The sequence below is a fragment of the Seriola lalandi genome, unplaced genomic scaffold, assembly GCF_002814215.2.
Source record: "Seriola lalandi dorsalis isolate HSWRI2012SDOR001 ecotype SW California unplaced genomic scaffold, Sedor1 jcf7180002054805, whole genome shotgun sequence".
Lineage (NCBI taxonomy): Eukaryota > Metazoa > Chordata > Actinopteri > Carangiformes > Carangidae > Seriola > Seriola lalandi.
Genome location: NW_019525358.1, coordinates 91808 through 117307, shown reverse-complemented (window position 1 = coordinate 117307; position 25500 = coordinate 91808). Strand labels below are relative to the sequence as shown.

The 25500-nt window shown below is 38.9% G+C and overlaps 1 protein-coding gene across 1 annotated transcript in view; it reads left to right on the top strand.

Moving 5' to 3' along the window:
* The window catches only part of cdh22 (cadherin 22), a 70767-nt gene that overhangs the window by 14963 nt on the left and 30304 nt on the right, over window positions 1-25500 (top strand). The window contains exons 3-7 of the mRNA XM_023426067.2: window positions 9749-9868; window positions 13512-13679; window positions 16078-16259; window positions 17400-17656; window positions 20623-20759. Coding sequence (XP_023281835.1) covers window positions 9749-9868; window positions 13512-13679; window positions 16078-16259; window positions 17400-17656; window positions 20623-20759 — 864 coding nt within the window. The remainder of the gene's footprint in view (window positions 1-9748; window positions 9869-13511; window positions 13680-16077; window positions 16260-17399; window positions 17657-20622; window positions 20760-25500) is intronic.

Here is a 25500-nt window from a genome sequence, read left to right as displayed (position 1 = left end):
AAACTTGAATGAGTTCATGATCCATCATGTTCGGTGTAAATATATTCAGTACTTTTTGCATAATCCTGCTGACAAATAAACAGACAATGGGTGAAAACATAAATTAAAGATTAATTTAATAAAGGTAAAGATTATTCACTTTTATGGTAATGCAATACCCTATTCTGCGATGCCTTTAACAGTGGGTTGGACTAAATGTCTGACTGGTCAAACCAGTAACTGTAGCTAAAAATGGACACCATAATAGCTCCCCAGAAGTGAACCCAAAACTTCTCGATTCTACTATTCTAAAAAAGTTAAGTTAGCTGCACTGTAAAAGTGGTACGAACATGCAATGACCGTATATGTGTGTACCTTACGCCTTACACTTATTAACCACAACATTAAAACCACTAACTTGTTTTGATGTTGTGGCGGATTGGTGTAAATGTGATTGAAACCAGAACTGTTTATCTGATATAATAATAATGCAGCTGTAGCTGTCTTGTCTTGTTTTAATTCATTACATATTTCAGTACATTTTTCAAGTATAAATGAGATAAAGATTTTATTCTAAAGCCAAACCTGTGCTGTCTGCAGGTCTTGATTAATGGATGCTCACTTACAATCCAAGAGGTTATCTTTCTCAGATGGACCTATCATTAATGTAAATCACCAGCAATGTTAAAAGCTAATGTTGCCTTGTGTCCATTTGCGAGGTAAAGTTAGAGGTACAGGTCGATCTACTTAAAACACCCCTTCCATTATACAGTACCTCTAATTCATGGCAAAAAGCCATGTGTCATCCTAAAAGTTACAGTAACATTCACTGAGACCACTTAAAGTTATATAATGTGTTAGCATGTAAAGAATTAGATAACCTCAAATGCTGGAAGTTTTTATTTTAATAACACAATATAACAGGTAACTTAAATTTAGGCATAAAAGACTGTATGGACAATTAAAATCGTATGTCTTATTTTCCATTCCGTTGTCTGAATGACAGACACAGAAAAATATATAAATAAGAAAACCTTTTTTGGAAATTCAGCTGTATTAAAATACCGTTTATATGAGCACAGTGAGTAGGAGAGGATCAAACAGATATAGAGCTGAAACCAGCTGACACTACGTAGAAAACAAACAGCCTACAACATTGGCCATATATTAGCTTTCGATCTCGTCTCGTTTTCAGTTTCTGCATAATAAAAATTGTATATAGAGCTGAACTGCATTTGTAAACTGTTTGGACTTGTCCCGCTTTACGACACATTGTTTAAGTGGTAAAACATTTACTGATTGATTGATTCTATAGTATTATGCAGTAAAGAATGACGACTGACTGGATAGGTAGGATGAGTTTCTACTGTAAAAAAAAAAAAAAAAAAAATAGCTCAGGGCAGCTAATTTAAAAATACAGGAAGAAACGAGCGTGAATTAGCTCATGTTTTTGGACCTTGAACTTAGTTAAAAATTCAAAACTGTGATATATGAACGTAAATAGTCATTTAAACCTGTGTGAACTGAACTAGCTCTTGTGAAGTGTGAATATGCACAACGCTGGTTATCTCTCTCAGTGAAATTGAAAGATTAATGGATGGCTGGGAGAGAAGTTTGATTGTCACACTGACAGGAGTCTCAGTAGAGTTCAGTTTTATATTTGAAGTCAGCCTCTTGAAATGCAGAACCACAATTCTCAAGGAAGTGTTTGTAGAAATCAGTGAGGGAGTCATCAGGTCCTACTGTTGGGATAGTGGGCAAATTGTTATGTGCAGTTGAGAATTCAAGTGGTGACATGTTGGTTTGTTCTTCAGTAAGATGCAGCAAGTAAGCAGAGCAGATTTCTTCTTCATTTCAGCCGTATTTTTATTCAGTGTAAGTTGGTGTAAAACCTTTGAAAATCACTACTTATTTTCTGGGGAAACTGTGTTTCCCTGCTGATAACTGATAGTTTTCTTTTTTTCTTGTTCCTTTTTTATTTTAATTGAATTTGCTATGTATTTCTCGGATTTCTTATTGTTGAAAATCTTCAGATCAGATCTGTTAGGTCTGTTAGGAATCGCATTTTCTTATATCTTTTAGTTGAAGTTTGTTTTGTTTGTTTCTTAGTTTTCTCTGTTGCATTACTTTCACTGGTATTTTCTAATTATTTAGTTTTGTATTCGAAGTTAGCTTTTTGTTCCATGTTTTTCTTTTTACTTATCAAATATGGGATTATTTTTCCTCGTAGTGCTGCTTTTCCCATAGTAATAGTGGGCTTGAATATTTGCTTGCAGCGAGGCTTACAGATACCAGAGAAGTGATTGAGACAGGCGAGATTTGTCTTTAAAATGGTGCTCACAAGTTTGCAAACCCACTTCACTGATATAAGAAAATATTTTTATAATATGCGTTGTGACAGTCTTGTTAACTTACAGATGAATTGATAAGTACATGTTAAGATTCAGAGCGTATATTAAATGTAATGAACATCCCCATTGAGACTCTATGTTAAATAACTGTGACTGTGGATTTAAACAGAGATGGGAAAATATTTCTTTCCGATTGTTCTGTTCCCTCAGGCAGTGTGTCTCATGGTACTAAGAGATGTTAGCAAGAATTTGGGCACTGGATTTACTTTTCTATATCAACAACAGCTTTTTCATTTTGCTTATATGTTAACACCAGGTGGCTAATGTGGAATGACATTTTGGGCCAATATATATTTTTTGGAGAACCTCATCATTAATATTTGAATTGGATTTCACTTCTTTTCCCTTTGGTTTTCCCCAGCCATAGTCAGTGTTTAAATATTCATGTAGCTTTGAGCTAGGCTTCAAAAGTTTTAAAAACCCAGAGGCTAAAGTAATGTCAAACTGGTATGCTACCAGTTTTCAACAATGCTACATATTCATATGGGTTGGCATCTCATCCAATTAAGCATTGGATAGATTGAACGTTTAGACACGATATCTAGAACAAATACTACTCACACTTTATAGCAGTGGCACAGTGGTACCCCAAGCTAATGCTTATGCTCCACACGCCCAGCTAATATTGAAGTAATAAAGACAGACCTTTTCCAATTTGAAATCAGTATTACACCGTGTTACAACATGCATACTAAGATATCCGTCTTTTGTTTTTCTTTTTCAGTCTTTATGCGAGCTGACTGACAAAGTAGCACAGTTCGTTGGGTTTCAAACCATTTAGTCACTGAGGCAGACATCCTTTCCTACCACTCAAAGGTCGGGTGACAGCGAGAGAATCGGGTGGAAATGTGACTAGGAGGGGCAGCACTTGATGGCGGAATCACAACAGGGTGAAAAGTTTCCACAGAGCTAATCCTGTGATTGATGTGGTTCCATTAGAGAGGACCTCAGGACCTCTGAGTGGCAGAGATGTGGCACGACACGACGTTTGTGCCGTAGCCTCTAAACCTCAGGTAACACTAACTGACAAGCCACAGTGGCAGGCAAATAACAGTCCGATAATGGACATTAAGCTGACCACTATCCTCAGCTCTTATCCTCTAATGACACAAGCTGATGTAGTGTAGAATTACCAAACACAAAGAACAACAGAAAACGGTTTCCTGAGGCCGACATTTATCCTGTTCTCTATCAAAGACACATCTAATATATAAAGCCAGGTTGTAGAAACTGACAAACCACAAAGGCCAACAACAGAGTTACGTGTTAAAACAATGTCCTGTACTTTTATTTACTTTTTATTTACTCTTTATTTTATTTATTATCTTGCATTTATCCATACCTCAAGCTATCTCTGCAAACGCCACAATATCCTGTGCATTTTGAAAAGTTATTGTAACTTTGTTTTTACTGTTGAGCAATTGTTTGTTTGACTGGGAACTGCATTGATTTCAGGTTTCAAACATGCAGAGTTTCAAGATGTCATGACTACCGCACAGTTCCTAACAAGTAAACATGCTGTGGAGTATCAGTATGGGCAGATTTGCTACTAGAAAAGATATCTAGTCGAGAGGTGTTTCATAAAACACCTGGAGTGAGAGTTCCAAGACTGAAAGCCCAGAGAGCAACATCCGCGAAACATTGTGGAATGTACTTTTTAAGTGTCTTCTTTAAGGTCACTGCCCTATCCTACCGATCACTGTGTATAGAAGTATAACATCACACACAAAATGCACAAACTATCTGGCGTTTGAAGGGTGTTTGTGGTAACTGACACTGACGAAAGCAATAGGCAGAATAAAGCAGAAACCCTTGCTTAATAATGGTATAAACATTTATTTCAATCAATTGAATTTGAACTTTTTCGTGAAATCCAAAGGACTTATCCAAGCATTGTTTTGGCAACTGACCCCGCACCTACGCAGGAAACCATAGCTTAAAACAGAGAACTGAGAGACCTTTGTAGGAATTCATTTATAATGCAATAATATAAAGCATTTACTGTAGGTAGTGGTACCTTTGTGCATAACTTTCTCTTGATCTCTCTCACTTTCTTTTTCTCTCTCTCCCTATGTCTCTTACTCTCTCACACACTCAGCACCAGAGATAAATCCCCCCACTCCTTTTGTAATGTGAGAACTCCACAAGGGGATTAAAGTAATAATCACCCTTCTTGTTGCTTCGGTCCAGAGTGGTTGCCCAGGAGGCTGCAAATTGCTGCAGTCACCATTAGGACAGCCGGGGGCTGTCATGCTAACCGTAGATGAGACATTTGGAGCAGCCAGATCGCAGGAGAGAGCAATGCAACAAGGCAGGAGTAACTTACAATCAATATTCTCTGCCAAGCACCTTTATGTATATGACCAGTAACATCTACCATTATGCGCTCGACCACAGTGCTTGACATAATTGATTTTGGCTGATCTGTGTGTGTGTGTGTGGTCATCAGTATGAATGTATGGGGACACAGAGGGAGAGGGAGAGAGAGAGAGAGTGAGTGATTCAGTGTGTGAAGAGGCATGTGAATGACAACAGCAGAATGATATAGAAATTGATTTTGGCTCTCATTTTGTCAGTCAGAAGTGTGGACATTGTTTCTTGCACATTTTGACATTGTTCAAGAAATAAACTGTCTAAAACAATAAGGTTGATACCTTGCCTGTAGGTATGGGGGTATTCAAATCTAATAATAATATATAAATATATTTTGACAAACTTGAATGATTTTTTTTAACAGTATTGAAAAGTTTCTGTATCTTAATGTTTGTTTTTCTAGGCTGAGATCTATAAAAAAAGCACGAGTTCAAAGGCTATCAAAGATTAGATTTACAATATCTGCCAGGAGAGATGAAAAATATCCCTAAATCCTTGTAGAGATCACGGAAAGGATCAATGTAAGCAGACCATTGGCTTTTATGACATGGCAGATTTTTCTTCCCTTTATACTACATCCTCTCTCACCCTCCTTTCTCGCCCTCTCTCTCTCCCGGGGCATTTATGTGGATGAGAGAGGAATGAATCACAGTAGAAGTAGTGAAGAAATAACTTTTCATGTGAAAACACCTCAGCTTTTATGGCTTTACTAAATGATCCATAATGCGGGCGGGGAGCACTCAGTCCTGCAGATTAAGGCGGGTCGGAGTGGGAAAGGGGCTCAGTGCTGCAGCCGTTAGACCCCTCCACTGAAGCTCACACCAGTACAGCACCAGCTGAGATAGGCACAAATCTCCTTTACGAGGCTGCCTCTTAAATAGCTGTCAGTCTAGTGTCTCACACGTGGCACTCTCTTCCAGCTCCCCTCACAGTAATTGAACCATCTCTCCCAGAGTGCTGAAATGGTGTGGGAAGCCATTCCGACAGCCTGTGTTGATACCATTAAACCAAACTCATGCATAAATCTAACTATATAGCCATCGTCACCCACCCTCCACTGAATCCTCCACCCCCCAAAACAACTTCCCAGCTCCTTACTCCATTTCACCAGAGATGGTCCCAGGGTTAGTTTTCATCTGAATATTATTTACATTGTTCTTCAAGGGATATTGTGCACTGCTTAAATACCATTTGCAACATAGACTGCTTTACTATGTTATTATTTTGGAACAACTGTTGCTTCCTTCATGTTCTTCCCTCCATGAAAACTACCATATGTTCCAGGGAGAAACAAAAGTAGAACAGAATAATTTCTAAGCTAGAGTAACTATTGCAACCATTCAACAATAATAACAATATTCCTATTTTATCCATAATAACAATTATTATAACTAACAACTTATTCACTTAATTTGCCATCAATCTCATGTACATGTTGGGAGTTATCATTTTATAATAATAGAATTATAACTATGAAAAATATATGAATAATATTAATATATAAAAATAATATGTAATAAACAGTTGCCATTCAGCCGCAATAATGTCCCAGGCAGTTGGCTCTGCTGGAGGATTTACAAGGAATAACAATGCCATATCCTCATATAGTTGCACAGCAATGAGATGGTGTAACCCTGTCTAGTCCTCCATGGTGAGGCAAGTGACTGCAAGAAACATTGCTAAACAGAGTTGCTCTAATGAATGCTCTGATGAATGCTAGGGAAACAGCAAAATTATAATTTGCTGTCGCATCATGTAATTATTATACTGAAGATCAGTTGTGTTATATTTGAAATTCAGAATATTAAAATTAGCATAATGCTGATTTTTCCTCTTTTAATATTGTTTTGATGGTGAGACCCGCAACGTAAATATCTGCAGGCTGCATGCATTAGTTGGACCCTAAGTGGAAGGGCTGAAAGTATGATTAAGTGAGGTAACTAGATATTTATTTGTTAAACAAGTGTCAAAACTCCAACTACTGGCAAAAGTAAGGTCACACATGTTTCTAAACTAAATTAACACCAAGCTGAAAAGTATTGTTTCACTCATCTCTTCCGGTTGACAGTTGCACTTTTAACCTAGCCATATTTCTGAATGGGTATGGTCTGAGCAGTGTCAGTGTGTGTTATAGTAAATACACACTTTTCTACACTAATGTAGCAAGATGAAAACATCAACCACTGGGTGTCAGCAAAATAATTTCTTTCTAAGTGTTAATCTACTTCTTAGGTTAGAAAAAACTGAAGCAATAACATGAGGTATAATTAACTGTGTCATTCGATTTCATTCATTTTATTATTGCATTGATATGTGAAGAATATTATGCTGAAAGGTTTGTTGTATAACCAAACCAAACAAATTCAGCCCAAACAAATGTGTCCATGAGGGGGAATAAAGAGAGACAAACCTGTATATTGTGGTCATTAAAATTATTATTGCAGCAGTACATGCTGCCTCATCTGAGAGCAATTTGTGCTTCAGGTTTTTAGTTGGCTGAGAGAAAAACAACTCTTTAGATAATGAATATCTGGAGCTTCTCCCCATTAGACATACTTCTCCTATTACTGCTATATGCATTACATTCCAATCTGCAAAAGTCAATAATTTTTATTGAATTCCCACAAGTCCATCAAAAGTAGAATCTTCTTAAGTCAACGCCAACCACGCCAACAGATAATGTAAGTAATGACTTCTCACATTGAAAACACTGATGCAAGCTAGAGCTTTAATAAGAACCTAAGTGCCAAACTCACTGCCTCACTTTTCTTTTTAATATAAACACAATAAAGAAGCATTTGCATTTATATAGTTCTTCCAAGCCATCTGACGTTGCTGCCAGGCAGTACCCAGAAACAGCTGGGCGTCGAACTGATTGTTACCTGGGGAAAATTAAGATAAGGGAATAATCCCATGGCTGTGTTGGATCCACAGCAGTGGAGCCAACCAGGTAGGCAGAATTAACAAACCACTACCTGTTGCCAGTAATGAAAATGCCCAGACTCTATACAGACTTATGATTTTAATACAATAAGAATGATAACTTACTCATCCCTCAAACTGGGATGTAGCCCATCTTGATCTGCTAAGGATCAGGCCGGTGTATACTTTTGCATATTTGGATGAATTGATGGACTATATATGAATTAAAAGCTCATTGCATCCTAGTTAATATGCAGTGCTTTGAATCCACTGGGAGCTGCAATATATCAGGATTTATCTGAGAACCAAACAAGGTTGTTGACAGTACCAGAATTTGTGATTTGTTGGTGATGCACACACTGGTCCAACCATTCGCACGTCCACTTTTTGTGTGTCTGGACTTATCCCTTTTCACAATTGTTTTCTTATAATAATTTACCTTGGAGCTAATCTATCATATTCTCGTGCTGCTCACAAAAGCTGCAGAAAAGCACACCCTAATTTTTGTTAGTAGTATCATAGACCAGGTAGAGTGCTGCATCGTATGCTAGCTATATTTTAGCATGAAAACAGACCAGCTCCTTGGCTACATACCTGGAGAACAAAAGATGGCTATAGGTGACAGGGGCAGGGTGGTGATCTGAGCTGTCTGATTTAATGGCCGGGTGACTTTAATGATAATCCACTGGCCTCTCCCTCCTTCTTTCCCCCTTAGGAGCTCTGTTGGATGACAGGAAACAAACAGTGCTCTGACACTTCCCACTAATTAGCATCATTAGCATACGGCCATTATGTGGCTGGACAGTAGCATGACAGGGCTCTGAGAAAGGCTACAGCGGTGACCTTTGGTGGACAACACCAGCTGTCAGTAATTACCCATAGCATCGTCCAGAGTGATGGAGACAAAGACTGACTCCTTGTCCTTGAGGACCTATGGCGCCCAGGAATGTCTTCCTTTTTATCTCCTTTTGCCTGTAAGTGAAATTATTTATGGCAAGAAAAGAAATATGCTCACATGCTCAAAGGCAAGTATGTGGTTGTTTCTTAACCTAAAAATGAAACACCTTAAAGTTTTATGAGCTTTAGGCAAAGCTTTAACTAAAATGTGTGACTAAATGTAGAGATGTGCCTGCGTATTTGCCGCCAGAGGCTTGTGTATGCACACTGTTGACAAAAATGCTACACAGGGTGAGAAATAATGACTTAAACACTGTGCTCCACAAATGCCAATTTTAAGGTTTCATGTGGAAATGACTCTATTCTCTGCCTAAGTGCCAGTAATCACAAGTAATTGTTTGCTACAGATTTCTTAAGCTTCTAACTGTCTTTGAGGATATAATGTTATGACTGCATGTTCCCTTTCATCTTTCAGAGCAACTTCTGTGCCGATGAGAGGCAAAACAACTCCGAGTGTTGGTATAGTGAAAAGATAATTTGAAACATCAAAAAATTTGCTTGGAAAATTATGTGCATAGAGATGATGTAGTTACCTGGTGCAGTGATACCCAAATGCATTAACCTCCCTCTCCCAAGTATAATCACAGACAAGCACGCATGAACGCACCTACTGGTGTGTACACAAACTCAAAAAACAGATTACTGTTACTATACTCGTGGGTCCCGCTTATTGATATGATGCATTCCCTAGCCCACAACCTCAACCATCACAACCATAGGCCTAATTCCATGCTTTACCCTAACCTTACTGTAAACCACATTTTCATTTGAACCATAACATAAAGGCGAGGCCCTCAAATGGTTTTTCGAAGGCCAGTGTGTCCTACAGTGTCCTCACTGTTAAGGTCTGAAAGTCACATTTGTCAAAGATAGAAGTTCCAGGGTTTTACACTTACACACACTCACTTAAAAAGAAACCATGTACATCAACACATCTGCCCTTCCTTATATAGTATATACTATATAACTTTTCTTCTTTGAGTCTGATTTAAACTCACATTTTTGGATTCCAGCACAAAGTTTCCCCAGTGGCCTCCCTGCTCAGAAGTGTTTTTTTTCTCTCTCTCTCTCTCTCTCTTTGACATTTTGTTATCTCTTTTCAACAGGAACGTCCGTTATGAAGGTTACTGCATCAGATGCTGACGACCCTACATACGGCAGCAGTGCCAGAGTGGTGTACAGCGTTCTGGATGGAGAAAAATTTTTCAAAGTTGATAGACACACAGGTAAGAGCGATAAAGACTACACATTCAGGGCCCCCTGCACTTTATCCCTCACCAGATTTTTTTTAGTGCTCCTTGTTTTTTCTTAAGCAATCTCAAGCTCAGAGACCATAATTCCCAGATCAATCAAACTTTGTGGCCAAAATCAGAAAATCAATTGGCCAAACACAAGCAGCTTTACAGAGTTTTAGCCAATAACTACTGCCTACTCTTAGCAAGTGCTCAAAATACCATATGGCATTAATTGCTTGGCTCGAGTGTTTAGTGCAACCCTCAATTACATATTTGAAGATATTATTTTATATGATAAGTTAGTAACAGCAACAGCAGCAGCATTTAGTGCCTTGACATTCAATATGAGAAAACCAAATATTCTTATTAGTCATGAATTACATGTATTTTATTCCTACCTGTTTTTTTTTATTTAGTCTACTCTGCTGGTATCAATTTACCTCACTAATATTGAGGATCTTAGAATAGCACATTTGTTTAAGTAATCACCCACCACTATATCAGAATGGCAGAGGTATAGTTCCACCAGATCCATATTTACCCTATGAAGAATTTCCCTCCAGTTATATAATGGAAAAGTCCCTATTTCCCTCCTAGTCTGGAGCTTATAGGAGTGATATGGCCTGACCCTCCGTCTTTCAGGAGTAGCTTAGCATCGGTGTTGCCTTCTAATGCCCCCCCAAGGGAAATGCACTAAAGTTTTAATGATTCCTTTTTTGGTCTCCTCCACTTTGATTTGGTCAGCCTGGGTGCCTGGATGATAAATGGCTCTGCCTTGGTGGGACTAGCCAGGAGACTGGATGGTTTATTCCAGTTTATGTCTACCGACCACCACTCTACTCGCCCCCCCTTCCCCATTTTCTAGGCAGACAGGCCAGCCTAATAGGTGCGAGTCAAGAAGGTCAAAATGAAGAGGAGACAGAACAGCTGTGAAATCTGCCTCATTAATATCACTCTCACTCACCCTGACAACAAACTGAACAGCAAGTCGCTGTGTTTTTTTCTGTCGCTTTGACCCGAGGTGTAGGTGTTTTTGAGTATCCGAGGCAAAGGGATGATTTTACAAAGACTGAATCATGTACTCTATATGGGGATTTTTTCATTTAAAAGTATATCATGATATTGTTACATAGAGAGCTATGAAAATAGTATTCAAATTTAAATAACAAAACCTACTAACACACATTTGCATTTCTATTTTGCTGTTCCACTACTGATTACTCTATTATTCTATTACTGTCAGAATTTAGAAATAGATAAATTCAGACTGACATATATGGGACCTACAATTGCCTTAGGTTTCAGAATACAGAATTCAGAATATACAGAATTATAACAAATACTACAAAAGAATAAATAGCATTCATAACAATGTCCCTGACATGCCATATGCAGTTCAGTTTACAGTGGCATGACGTACTGCTGACTTTGCCTCAGAGCCTCTGGATGCATTTTCTGCTGGTGTGTGTGTTCTTGCATGCACCGCCTCAAACCTCCAGAATTTTATTATTGAAGCTTTCGCCTCTCAAATCGTGCGAAACAGGAGTCTGCAGTTGAGTCGAGTGCGCGTTGTTCCTCGTTGATGATTGGATTTTTGGTCTGTGCTAACACAGAGCCCCTTACTTACTCTTCTGCCTCTTTTTAAAACAAAATCTGCAACAATGGAGGCTTCCATATCTTGATTGCCAAAGGAACAAGGAAGTCAAAACAAAAATAAATAAATACAACCCAACACAGGTTCTGTATATGAATGCAGATGTTGAGAATGTAGATAAAGAGATCTCCTGGTTTTTTCCACGCCTCAGGTGGCTGCGCTGCATGTTAACCATAGATTTGTGCACGGGGTCAGAGTGCAGCGAAGTGCAGCAATATGTGTAGATCATTGGTTGCTGACAGTGCACACAGTAGCAGAGGGAATGAACCCCTGATAGGCGCAGAAAGCAAGCTAACACCTTAGCCTGGCAAAACTACCTCTTTGCAATTGTCACACTAGGCGTGAAGGCCCAAACTGCAGGACAGCTGGTTTCTTAAATGCACAGTAGAGTTAGATTTCCATCGCCTAGCCAGATGAAAACAGAAATGCAATTGATGTGAGTAAAAAAAAAATGATTGGAACATCATCATTTATTTTATACTAATGTAATGCATTACCATACTGAGAAACTATTTCACAGTTGGTGTACACGGCCCCATTACCCGGTTAAATTGGTTAATGTTAAGACTACGTGATATGCATTGGAATACGGAGCGCATACACTTAACTGACTGCATTCATGAAATAAAAACTATGTAGAGTCATCTACTTACAGGCTCTACCATGATGTCGCAGCAATGGTGTTGTATACTAGTTACGGACTGTGGCTTTACTCTTGACAGCCCTAATTTAAATGCATCCCTCCTGGCTTTTGGTGGATGAAAGAGGGGTATGTCATCTGCCTTCCTCCTTAACTCCAGTGCTGCATGTACTGTATTTTGGCTACTCATAGAACATGGCCCAGGGCTAAATGTGACTGGAATCAGTGAGTTGTGTACCCAACACAGTGCAAACCTTTGGGAGTGAGACAGCACACCAAGCCCAGGAAATGCATCAATAGATTCTGATGTGGAAAATCCCAAGGGGTAAAGTGGAATTATATTACTACTGCACACTAAACCAGCCAGCTACGGATGCTTCTGCTACTGGGCCAATAAAGAGAATGTCTCTTTTAAACTAAGAAGGACTATGTGCTCATGAGATTGTGGGAGAGACATATAGAATAAAAAGAGAGACCACAGTACTGGCTCTTTAAGCAACCAAATTTAGTTTGTATGTAAACTTTACAAAGAAAATGTCATATGATCTAGAAATCATATCTTATATATCCTTTTACTAGCATTGGTCAGGTTGTCTGTATTTGGTCACAGTAAGTTGACCAGATCCGTTTCTACAAATGTTTGCCATGGCGACCAAGATGATGTCAATTCATTGTTGTTCTGCTGATATTCAGTTCAAAATCGGTAATTGCACTTTAATACTTTATAATAGTTTGTTGTTCTGGAAGACCTAGTCTAAGTGCGCCTTCACTCAGTCTATTGCTTTATTTTTATCTGACCACTGACTCGGTTAAAATTCAACAGCATGTGCACTGTGGAGCAAATGAAGTCATTCCATTTTTTTTTGCCCCCTTCTGCGTGTTTCCTAAGTCTCTCTCTACATTATATCACTTTCTCTGTGTCCCTCGCTTTCTCTTTGGAAATCCACCTCTTAAGTTGGAGTGCAGTTTTACCCACCATGGAAGAGTTGTAATGCTGTTCAGGGTGGCTCAGGCATGCCTTCATTCTGCCTGTATATATTATTCATTTTAATACAGCTGAGCCATAAAAATGGTATATAGGCAGAGACGCAAATATGACACAATCTCCTCCATCCAGCCTGTCTGAGGAGGTGAAATGGAATGTGCTTCACTTGTGCCTCCATAATACTATGCTTAGCAGAAGTCGATATTCAAACTGAGGGAAAATATAGTTAGTTATTGCATAAGTGCTAACCACTAACGTAACCTTTCTGTTGGCCTCACTTCTTCCCCACTCTCTTGCTCTCTTTCCCTCTCTCTGTGGCTATCCCTCAATCTCTCCTCCATCCCTCAATCATTAGGGATCATCATGACAGCAGTGGCGGATTTGGACCGTGAAACACAGGATCGTTATGAGCTGGTCGTCAAGGCAACAGACATGGCAGGACAAATGGGCGGTCTCTCCGGCTCCACCACGGTGACCATAGTGATCACAGATGTTAATGACAACCCACCGCGCTTCCCACAGAGTGAGTGTTTCCCACACATTCTCTTTCTTTACACAGAGAAAGAGATGGTGAGACACAAAAGGAGAGGGAGGAAAGAACAGAGAGAAAAGTGCAAAAGTGAGAATTGATAGAGAGACAAAAAATATCGACACTGTATAGTTTGCAACCTGCAGGCTGCTGACACCAGCAAGCAATGGCAGCGTCAGTGGCCATACTTAATGGCCTGCATGTAGTCCAAAAGAAATCACCGAACTTAAATTTATGGGCCAATCAAACCCGTAGCTAATAACAGCGTAGTCCATCAAATGTGGAGAATTGATACGTTCCACTGCACATTTGATCATTCTTTTTAAGCAAGGCTCAAGAAATGATTGAGTCAATATGGTTCATTGTTCCATCATTGTAATTTTATGGATTTATGATGGTGAGTTGGTTTGTGGGTTTTTTAGTGCAGACATGCTCGACAGATAGAGTTGAAACATGCTATAACTAAAAATACAGTCTGTCTCACCTCACCACAAAAACGCACTTAAGTCAGATGAATTATAGCCTTCTTTAAAGCAAACAGCTGAAGAGTCTTATTTTTTGACATACTACACTAACAAAACAGCATATAGCACAATAAATAGTGAGTTTACTTCAGGTTTCCCTCCTTTTTTAAAGTGAACATCTAATGTGATGTTCTTCTCAATTACAGACACATTATCCTGCTAAATGCTAGTCCTAACTAAATAATTATTAGATTTTTGAATAAAATAATGCTTTTCCTTCTTGATTTCATTTCAACTATTTATTTTGTCCACTTTTTTGGAGTTAAACCCTAACACTATTACTTTTGTTACAGCTGGAGGAACAACATCTGACAGTCTGGTTGATTGTATTTGATATGTCTCCACACACCTTTTCTTATTTCTGTATAAATCCTTTTTTCATCTCAGTAAGTCATATTTACCCAGTCAGAGGGATAAACCCTGCAGGATTATAGTATCTCCACTGTGTGCTATGGGGAATAGATAGAGTTTGGAAGGCAGACTCATAAATAAGATGCAAAGGAAGACGACACACTGTATAAGTAAGGACTTTGATTTTTTTATTTTTATAATGTCCCCCTGGGGAACAATAAAGTTTATCTTTTTACTTTTATCTTTTTATTGTGTGCATAATGAACTCTGGCAGGCCTCATGCATTTCCTCCAGTCTTTTTCTGTCATTTTAAATGTAACTTCAAATTTAGGATTTACAATATCTGTCATCACAAGTAAATGTTATCCCATACTTGTTTATGCAAACTATTTGGCATTATTATATTAAATCTGGGGAAGGCAAAAATCTAGAAAAAAAAAAAAAAAGTCCCATTATACATACACACAACACACGCAACACACACAACACAGCCAAAACCACAGCCATGAGCCTTTGGCCATTAAATCTACCTGCACAACCAGCCACTACCAGCCAATACATTTAGACATTATAGGACAATGAATTTATCACACTGTTGCCTGTCCGGGAGAAGATATTGACACATATCAATCTGAGGGGATGTGCACTCACATCTGGATTTGTAGAACAGCCAATAGGAACTCTCTCTCTCTTAAAAGACCTGTCATTGGTCAGAGTCTTCCGCCACAGGCCAGATTTTCTAAGAACACTTGAATTACAATATGTTGAAAGGTGATCATGGAATTTTTGCGCATTAATGCCAGAACATTTACTGCCTACCCCAGCTTTAATACATTGACAATCCATTAAAAATATATTAAAATTATTTCAACTTAATTTAATATTTTAAATAAATTGATCAAATTGACTTAACAACGATATATTATAATGCAAATTCAATGTGTCAGTTGGTAAAAGATACGGCTAGTGCCTACAGTAAGTATTATTATAGCACAAGATGACAAAACATTGTGACGTCCTCCTCAGATGTGGGAAATATAATAATGTGAGTATTTTTACACTGTTTTTATGTTACGATCACACTGACAGTAACTGCCTGAGGTCTACATGTTGCTGTTCTTTCATTATAATACCATCCAAACATCATTTTTCCATTTCCCATCTCTTCCTCTCTTTATTTCTTTATCTTTGTTACGATCTCATTCCCTTCCTAATCCCACTTTTCTGTTTCTTGTCCCTATCCATCTCTTATACCAATATCCTCACTTCCCATCCTCCTTTTTTCCACCTACGGCCATCCATCTATCTTTCCCCTTCCTTACTCCACTGGTGTTTTTCTCTCTTCGTCTCCCTGTAACCTTTGTCGCTCATCTTTCTTCTGTTGAGGTGCTTTCTACACCTCCACCTACACTGTTGTTTGTCATTTCATCCCTCTTGTTGCTTTACTAAACCTGACTCTCCTTGTTTTATCTGTCCATATATGTTTTCCACCTCCGGCCACCTCCTCCATATACCAGAGATGTATCAGTTTTCCGTGTCAGAGGGGGCGGCTATGGGGACACCAGTTGGACGTGTCATTGCAACGGATGCAGACATGGGAGAGAACACAGACATGAGCTATCTGATCAAAGAGGGAGGGGAGCTCTTCAAGGTCAATACCGATGTGGAGACACAGGAGGCTATTGTCTCCATCAAGAAGGTACACTTAATCTAGGGGAATTCTGTGCTGGTGTTATTGTTGTCCGTTAAACCAATGTTGATTTTTACCGTTAAAGAAGTGAAGTCAATAACCACTTTTCATAGCAAAACAGTGTGTGGTGATTCAGTCTTTGTTTTCCACAGTAACGTGTTAAATGAACCAGCTAAGTGTTTTTTTTTTTTATATGTGTGCAATAAATATGCAAACACAATTTTGTAAGCACCCTTATAACGAAGATCAAGCAATGGCTGCTTTGTGCTGGAAAATGGTCACCAAAAATCTGAGTCCTTTGCCAGCCATTAGCCACATTTCCTTTAAGAATTTTTTGTGTATTTTTTATTTTTTGTACTTACTTTTTGCTACATCTATAAAGAGCATTTCAAGCCTTGTCGCACACACACTGATTGGGATTTTGTTAGAAAATCAACAAGTGACTGGGCCTTAGTTGATTAGTATAAGTTATACCGTCTGCTCCTTGCAGCTACTTTTAGATTTTCATCTTAGTAGGCTGAACGGCTCGTCTCAGACAGAGAAACCCAAGGTCCATAGAAGAGTGGGAGAAAGAGAGATGATTGGTCTTTGATGATTGATGATCGTTGGTTGCCCGCTGGGGTTTGACAGGTGCTGTCACTATTGTGTCTCTTCAACAGTTGAACTGTTTTCAGTTTTTTTTCCACCTTGCAATCTGTGACAAAAAAAGGTGGGAAAAAAAAACTAAATCCTAGCAGTCACATCTTTTCATTGAGAAACACAGATGTCAGAAGTGTTTCTCCTAAGTGACACGTCACTGTTGTAAATGGGGCCTAATGGCAAAATGACCCATGTGACATTCAGCCAGCAGCAATGTTTTGGTTCAATGCACTGCCAACAATGTGGCACTCTTAACCATTCTGCTGGTGCTACTGGCATCACAATAACGTGAAAGAAACCATCAGCTTGTGCGTACACGGAAACATGCACATCAATGCGCTGGCTCACTGCATGCACTGATGGCTGGAATCTATATTGCAGCAGTTAATACTCATTCATTAGTATTATTGTAATATAGCTTCTGGCCGTCAGTATCACTACTGGGCATGATGCCACTTTAAATGCTGGATGGCCTGAAACTGTTTATTTAGAATCTTTTTGGTCTTCCAGCCTCTGGACTTTGAGAGCAAGCGCACACACAACGTTGTGGTGGAGGCTATAAATAAGCACGTGGACCCTCGCTTCGTGGACCTGGGCTCCTTTCGGGACCAGACCATTGTCCGGGTCAGCGTGTCGGACATAGATGAGCCACCCATCTTTCAACCAGCAGAGGGCGCTGTCATGGAAGTGCAGGAGGATGCCAAAGTAGGAGCGCTGGTTGGCATCGTTACTGCTAGAGATCCAGATGTGAAGAATAAACCTGTCAGGTAAGGGAGCACCGAATAAAAAAAAATTAAAAAAATGCTTCATACCTTAAAAATGGTAGAATGTATATGAGACTCAGGTCTCTGGTGGTTTTGATTATCCCAAACCCTGGTCGGTGTATATTCTCCATACTGATAACACTGGACCATATGTTAACACGATTATGATTCACATTGGTATTCAAACCACCACTACTTAAAATGTAATGGATTGAGTGGACTGGAGCTTTAAAGAAGAGAATTGTTTCTGACTCAACAGTACTGAGTTTGTATTTATGTTTGTGTGATGCGATTCGGAAATGATATTAAATAAAAACCTCTGGGCTGTGTTAAAAATGTGGCATAGATGAAAAATAGATGAAACTACAGAGGTGGGATTAAAACAGTACTTAGATACTGTAGGTACACAGCCGCTTTTTGCAACAGCCTGATAAAGTATATCAACCAAAACACTGGCAATAACACAGATAGCCTTACTGCCTAATATGAATAACAACATCACAAAGCAAAGTTTTGAATGACAATGAGTACCTCAGTTTTTTTATGTGGCTTGGACAGGACACTGTAGCACTGCAGCATGGGGAGCCAGCACACAAGCCTGCCATCATGCACTCACTGCATCTACTGTATATTACTTTAAAACTCTAGACAGATTTTTATCGGAACAAAATTTGCACTATGAAAAACGCAACTTTCAAAACTATATCTCACTAACTGCAAGTAAATACATAGGTAGCTGATAGGCTTGAGAGCAAAATCTTTTCTTTTAGCAATTCCTCTTGAAGATGGAGTGAAAGCCAGAGCAAACAGTGAACATTAAGACTTGTACAATAGATGAAGCCGTACAGCCTCTCTCTCTTTTTTTTTTTTTAAGATCACAGTGTGTGATAAAAACAGTATCATCTGGTAATCTTCTATACTAAGGTCTGTGCTTTATATGTCCTCAGAAGAGCAATTGCGGTGCAAGAAGGGAATATAGATAAGGGCTAAGACAGTCTCCCTGACAGAGTATACTCCGACACATGCAGGGGCCTGTGCAAATTACCTCTATTAAAAATGCATGAGCTCAGAGTTCCAGGTGTAATAAAGTACAACACAATGGCAGCGCTGTCGTTCACCAGTGTTTAGGCAGCCCGTGGCTGCAAGCGTGTATGTGTGTGTGTGTGTGTGTGTGTGTGTGAGATGCGTGAGCATATATGAATATGTTTGCATGCATGTGTTTGAGTAACTGAATGGGTGAGTGGGTGAAAGGGAGGGTGAGAGGTTGACCAGTAGCCACCCACAAGATAGCGAGCTCATGGCCTCTGACATTACACAACACACCCTCTTTAAACTCAACATAAGCATGCACCCAGAGTGATTAGCTTTTAGCGCTTTAGTGTAGATCTGATCACCAAAGATAACCTTTTTTTGAAAGGTTATCATCATATAACAATTAAAACAAACAACATATAACAACTAAAACAAACAAAGGCTGAAATATGATTCAACAAGGTGAATCAAACAAGTGAGAGATAGCTTACATGTAGCTGCACCTCAAAAGATGCTCTTGAATACAGAACAAGAGATTATAGCCACACAGTAAAAACTGCTTTGCTTACATGATGTCGATGTGGAAGAGTAGCCAAGTTTGTATTTTTGCCACAGATGGATAATGTTTGAAAGAAGGGGGTTTTTGATTTTGACCGTGGGAGACTTTGTGTTCATGAGCAAAAGATTGGTAAGAGACTAAAAACATGGTAATGATGCCCCCCACTCCCATTCCACAAAGGCTGTCATACTGGAAACTGAAGGTTCATTTTCATTTTTATTTTTTATTTAACATGCTCCACGATTAAGATGAAGTCTGATGTTAATTTCTAAGAAAAAAAGAAACCATAAAACTAGAAATTGTGCAGCACAATTTGAGCTTTGGTAAAGAAGAGACAAATCCAATTTTAATGGTTATACTGGAGACATCAGAGGTAGGTGTACAAATCCAGTCACTGCCCTAAATGGGATGCACATACATATACATGGAGGCAATATGTTTGTCTTAGTTTGATTTTCATGTGAACGGGCAAAATCTCATTTTACACAGGTTATCCTGAGGGCACTTTTATTTAAATCTAGTCACACAATGACTCATAAACATTTGAAGAAATGGTTAATAATCAGAATCTGTTTTATTTATTGACATTCAGTATCAAATGCATGCAAAAAAGAACAGACAAATGCACCACCCACACTATTATATAAAGAATGCATGATCAGAATCCTATTTTATCCACATGCTTTTCTCTATACCACATCAATTTAGCATTATGGTTCTCTTGACATTATATTTTATATCTACAACATGTGACCATCATTCTCATGAGACCTGAGAGAATGCTTGCTGGCATGTTTGTCAGAGAAGCTGAGAGAGCCGATAATGCCCGTGGTGCTTTTTTATGGTCTATGTGGGTATGAGTAAGCCAGCCAGCTGTGAGTGTGTGATGAGGGAGAGGAGCTAAGAACAAAGAAACCTTTCAGCAGATTTTTGTTGACTCACCATTCTTTTGAGAGCACCAAGTACCCCAAAGAAGGAAAGATGCATTTGTGGTTTTTCTAGAGTGCACAATGAAAATTTAATGTTTGTTTTCTTACTCTGAAAAGGCAAAGAAAAAGTCAGTATATAGCTGCCTTCAGTCAAGGGACACGGTGCTATTAGAGTCGCAGGACCTGTGACAAGTCTCCAGTAAATGCCTTGAAAATATAATTACTTAAACCGTGGTCCCCTCTGTATAAGCTGTTATTCTTTGCTGTAGCCTGAAGTTAACTCTCCACGTCCTTGTTAAGCTCATAAAAAAAAAAAACTACAAATACCCTACATTACTTAAAAATTGAAATTCCTGTTTAACCACAGACTCTCTTGCCAACATCTCACTCACTGTCCCTCTTTCTCGACATCTGCGATACATCTTACTTTTCCACATCTGTTGTTACAGGTTCTCCATCGATCGGACCACAGACCAGGAGATGATCTTCCATATTGATCCAAATTCGGGAGCAATCACACTGGGCAAGATATTGGACCGAGAGACCGCAGGCTGGCACAATATCACTGTGAAGGCTGTAGAAGCAGGTACATTGTTGTCACACTACATCATCATACTGCTGGGAAGAATGTGATATTATTTATCATCTAGTGACTTTTTCACCCCGCTGAAATTTCTGAAAGTTACTGAAAACAATCTATACATTCAATTTCAACAAGCATGGGTAATTAACCCTGGTGTGTACAATCTGATTCAAAACACAATTGTTGTTTTGATTTTTTCACTTTACGCAAGGCTTGTGGTTCTTACCATGTCAAAGCAAAGCCTTGAAGAAACATGCTTTCATGAGAACACCAATATAGTAGCTAATAATTTTTTATAATTTTTACAATTACAGCCATCTACTGCTGTTTTTTATATCACAGAAGAAAATTGCTGAGAAGGAAACCACTTGCAATTTACAGGCTCCGTTTTTAAAACAAGAATGTTACAGTAAAATTGCTCTAATGATTGGCATGCTTTGTCTGCATCTGGTGCCTGCCAGTGATGGAGGCTCTACAAGTTGAATTAGCTGTCGAACATTTGCCGACTCCCACCAGGGGTGATAAGGGGTGACAGACAACCTCAAACTGCTGCGATCATTAGCTACTAAAGCTTTTGGCACATTTACGGTGACAGAGTGTTGTGGTTTTTAGCTTTGAGAAAGACAGAAAATAGAAAAGTAATGTACAGTGGTAGAAATGAATGTAGGATTTGATTTGAAGATACAGGAAGTGTCATGGGATGAAAGTTGTTTAATAACTCATAAAAATGCCAACATTAGTAACTCTAAGTAGGTTAAATGTACAATATTTTGTATTGTGATGAACTGAAATTGATGCCTCTTTTACTTGTGGATGGAAAAAAAAGATTTTTATGTATCTGTCATAACTGAAAATATTGCCCTTTTTTACTCAAAGGTAACAAGCATTACTGATATGAGCAGTTTTACAGAATCAGACTTTTGTTCAGCCTAGATTTGTTTGTGGTTCTCGCATCACACTGAACCGGTTTTCATTTGTTCTGCCAGCCCATCAAGAACATCATAGTCCTGAGCGATAGCCGTCAAGGCCCTGTCATTTTTCTGATATCAGGGAGAAAATATAGTCCTAATTTTGTCACTTTTCTTAGAGCTCACAAAACACTGAAAGTGAAGGAAGAGCTTACATTTTTGCATCTCATTGGTTCCTGTTGTCTTAGCAAAAAACAAGAAGAATGTAATAACTTGGAGAAACTGGGAAGTTATTATGATACCATTACAAGTAAGCTTGAAAAAGGAGGAGGCTCTGGTGGTCCCCACTTTTTCAATCTTATACAGATGAAGTGATTTTGTGATTGCAGTGAAAGCAGAGGAGATTGCATTCTGCATCTAACTGGTATCCACCATTGCGCACAAAAGGGAAGAAGAACACAATGCATTTAAACTAAGCTGATTTTTAGAATGTCTTCATATTTGTTCCTCTCTCATATAGCCCCCAGTCTGAGGGGCTATACTGTGTATTACTGTGATAATCAATACAGCCTAAACTGAATAGTAAGCAGTTACATCCAACACAAACATTAAGACAAAATTAGACTTTTTTTTTTCAAGCTGTAATTCCCAGGGCAATTTGGGCGCTTTTGTGCTCAGCCTCTTTGTGCTTGGCATTATGTCATAGGCACATTTTAATGTTAATTGAACATTTAAAGCGGTCCTACCCCTTCCAATATCAGTCATAAACACATGCCTGGACTTGATAGATAAAGCCTCTCACATTGCCTTCCAATGAAACATCCGCACAGACAGAGTCAGTGGTCAACACCATCAGAATCCACATCCAGAATGTTTCTTCTTTATCACCTGTTAGCTCACAGAGTCCAGAGAGCTGTAGACAAACAGACAGGAGGCAGATGAAGAAATAAAGGCCACAAGAGAGCTGGGAACGGATGTGGGGCGGGTGGGGGGGTTGGTTAGGGTGGGAGGCGTATACTTGTGAAGAGGCTAGCTGGAGTATTTTAAGACAGGACTTCATTTTCTCCATAATGATTTTGTTCCTCTTTTTTGTCGGGTGCCTGTGCTCATTAAGGCTGAAGAGCCACAAGGTCAACTTGTCTGAGGACATTGTTAAAACTAGAATTTGGTGGCACAGCCCTTAATTATTCCCCAAGTCCATTACTGACCTTTGAACTATTGTATTGCCACTGCATCAGTACTGGACAAATGACAAAAGCTTTCTGACAATGCTTCATGTCTGTGCCCCAGGATTAACCCCTCGCTACAAAACTGCTAGAAATACACAAAATGTCAATTACCGCACTTACATCTTTGGGCTAAGTAAAGAGCTTTTAGTTCAAGTGCAAGTATGCGCAAACTGCACTGTAATGATACCCCACCAATCAAACACGAATACACACACACACACACACACATGCACTTGACAATACTTCTTCAAAATTCAACCAATTAAGAGTAGCAACTGCTAGCATCTCTTCCTGCAGACATTGTCACTGCAAAAGAGGACACAGCCTCTCATCTGTATAGTACTTGTCTCCCTTGCAGAGAACACAGAACCTCCTGAGTACAGGAGTAGCATTTAACTGCGCTGTCACTAGCCGGGGTACTCGTACTTCCTGACAGTCTTCTCCGTAGAAACATATCAGGGTAAGTTAGAGTGACATATAATTTTCAAGAACTGATAGCGAGTATGATATCACCTCGCAAAACTGCTTTTTTACCCAGACAGGTAGGTGGAAAAAAAGGAGCATCACCCTAAGGGCACAAAGATACCGAAGTAGCTGGAAAGTCTTTATCTCTTGCACTGTTGCAGGCAAGAGACATTTTCTACAGCCTAACTTTTCTTACTTGCTGTCTGGCAAACAAATGCACACTAAAGAGCAAAGCAAAAAGAAAAAGTCCCATTTGCAGAGTACAATATGTGTTTCACTTTAAACTGGGAGTCAAAATGAGGAAGCCTTATCTGTTATTTTTACAAATTATGCACCACAGAGGGTTTGAAGTACTCCGATTAAAAGAACGCAGTAGATGCTGTTATAATGCAAAGCACATCCAGTGTGTCAACAAGGGTGGGGAAACATAACATTGTTTAATCATGTACCAGAGGTTATGACCTGGCTGATGGGTTCTGCTTTTCTGTCCCATTATATCATCACTCACATATCCGTTTTGTCTGTGTAGTTGTGGAGGGAGGGGGAGATCCCGAATACGCACATGGTTGTTCAATGTGTTTTTGTTTTCCTACACTTGGTAGGCTGACATAATTAATTTGTCAAACAGCGGGCATGCAGACTATATGGAGTGCTTGTAGGGAACTTAAGGCGTTCAAAGCCACACAGAGTTGCTCTGTTTCATTGTAACAGTCTCAAATTTTTGTAAATACGAATGGTTCCATAGACATGCCATTGTCATCAAGGCTATCTAAGTTTTGTTTATTGTGTATTGATGTGTTTTACAGAGCAGTCGTGTTCTCTGGGATGAATATAAAGTGAACCTTTTGTTTGCCTCCTCATTGATGATTCAAATCCCATTCAGTGAATTTTAATGAAACACAACAGCAGCATGTTTATAATCACACTATTGCTCTGATTACTCTTATCATTTATTTGACTTATTTGAGAAACTAGAGGGAATTATGTATCTCTCCAGTGTATGACAGTATAAAACTGTCAGTGGCTGGTCAAGAGGATTGCTATTAGCTAAGGGGGGCAGTTAATAGGAATGAATGAACTTCACCAGTCAAACTGTGTCTTCATTTGACGTTGTTAGTCCTGTGGTACTAGATGGAAATAGTTGGCATCTAGCTAACATGTCAAAATCAGAACAAATATTTAGCTGGTTTCATTAACACTGGACAGATTTCTCATTTAACTTCTATCCATAAACAACAGAGAGCTGATGAAAGAAGTGGTGGCAAAGAATGAGCAGATTTTCTTAGGAGCTAATGTTAATATCAGCCTTTGCAGAGAAAGTACCTCCACCTGCATCCAGACAAGTAGGCCTTCATTTAGCAAAGAAGTGGAGTCAGCGGGAAATCAAAGCATCATATGATTCCTCAAGAGAAAGTGAAGAATTTTCAAAATTCAGATTGCACCTTATTGCCAAGACCAAACAAACACTGATTGAATGATGAAGGCAGTCACCAGCAGAGGTCTGTTGGCAGAAACACCATGACGTTAGGATCACCGCCAGTTTATTTCTCAGTTTTCAAACAAAGCATGTTGAATATTTTCTTTCTGAAAAGGACAACTCTTGACAGAATAACCCACTTCTACAGGAGTGATATTGACAAAGACAGTCACATATTACATCACAATATGTGTCTAGGCATCAGTGAACAAAACAGCGCCTCACTAACAACTCATATCGAGACCGTGTGGATATCTCAGAAAGACAGCAAAGAGATTAAGAGAGCTAATAGTTCCACTAACTCTCTCTTAAATTCATTCAAGAGGTAATTGTTTTAGGATTATAGCGACTCTAGTTATAGCATTGACACACAACTTAATCATGTCAGATTGTAGATTGTCAAATTTTCCCTGGGCAATATACATCTGGATAAGGGAGTAGAAGAATTCATCAAGAAACATTTTTCTTAGAAAGAACTGATGTCAATGCTGGTAAAGTTCTTTTTTATACTAGATGCTTTTATGATATTTATAAAAGGAGCAAGTAGTGTGTCTCGTATTTTTGTAAAAGTGAGCATGTCTGGGTCGCTCTAATTTGTTGCTTGGTTTACAAGTCGTGTACGATGAATCGTGGGTAACATGGGTTGAACTGAAACCAAATTGTTT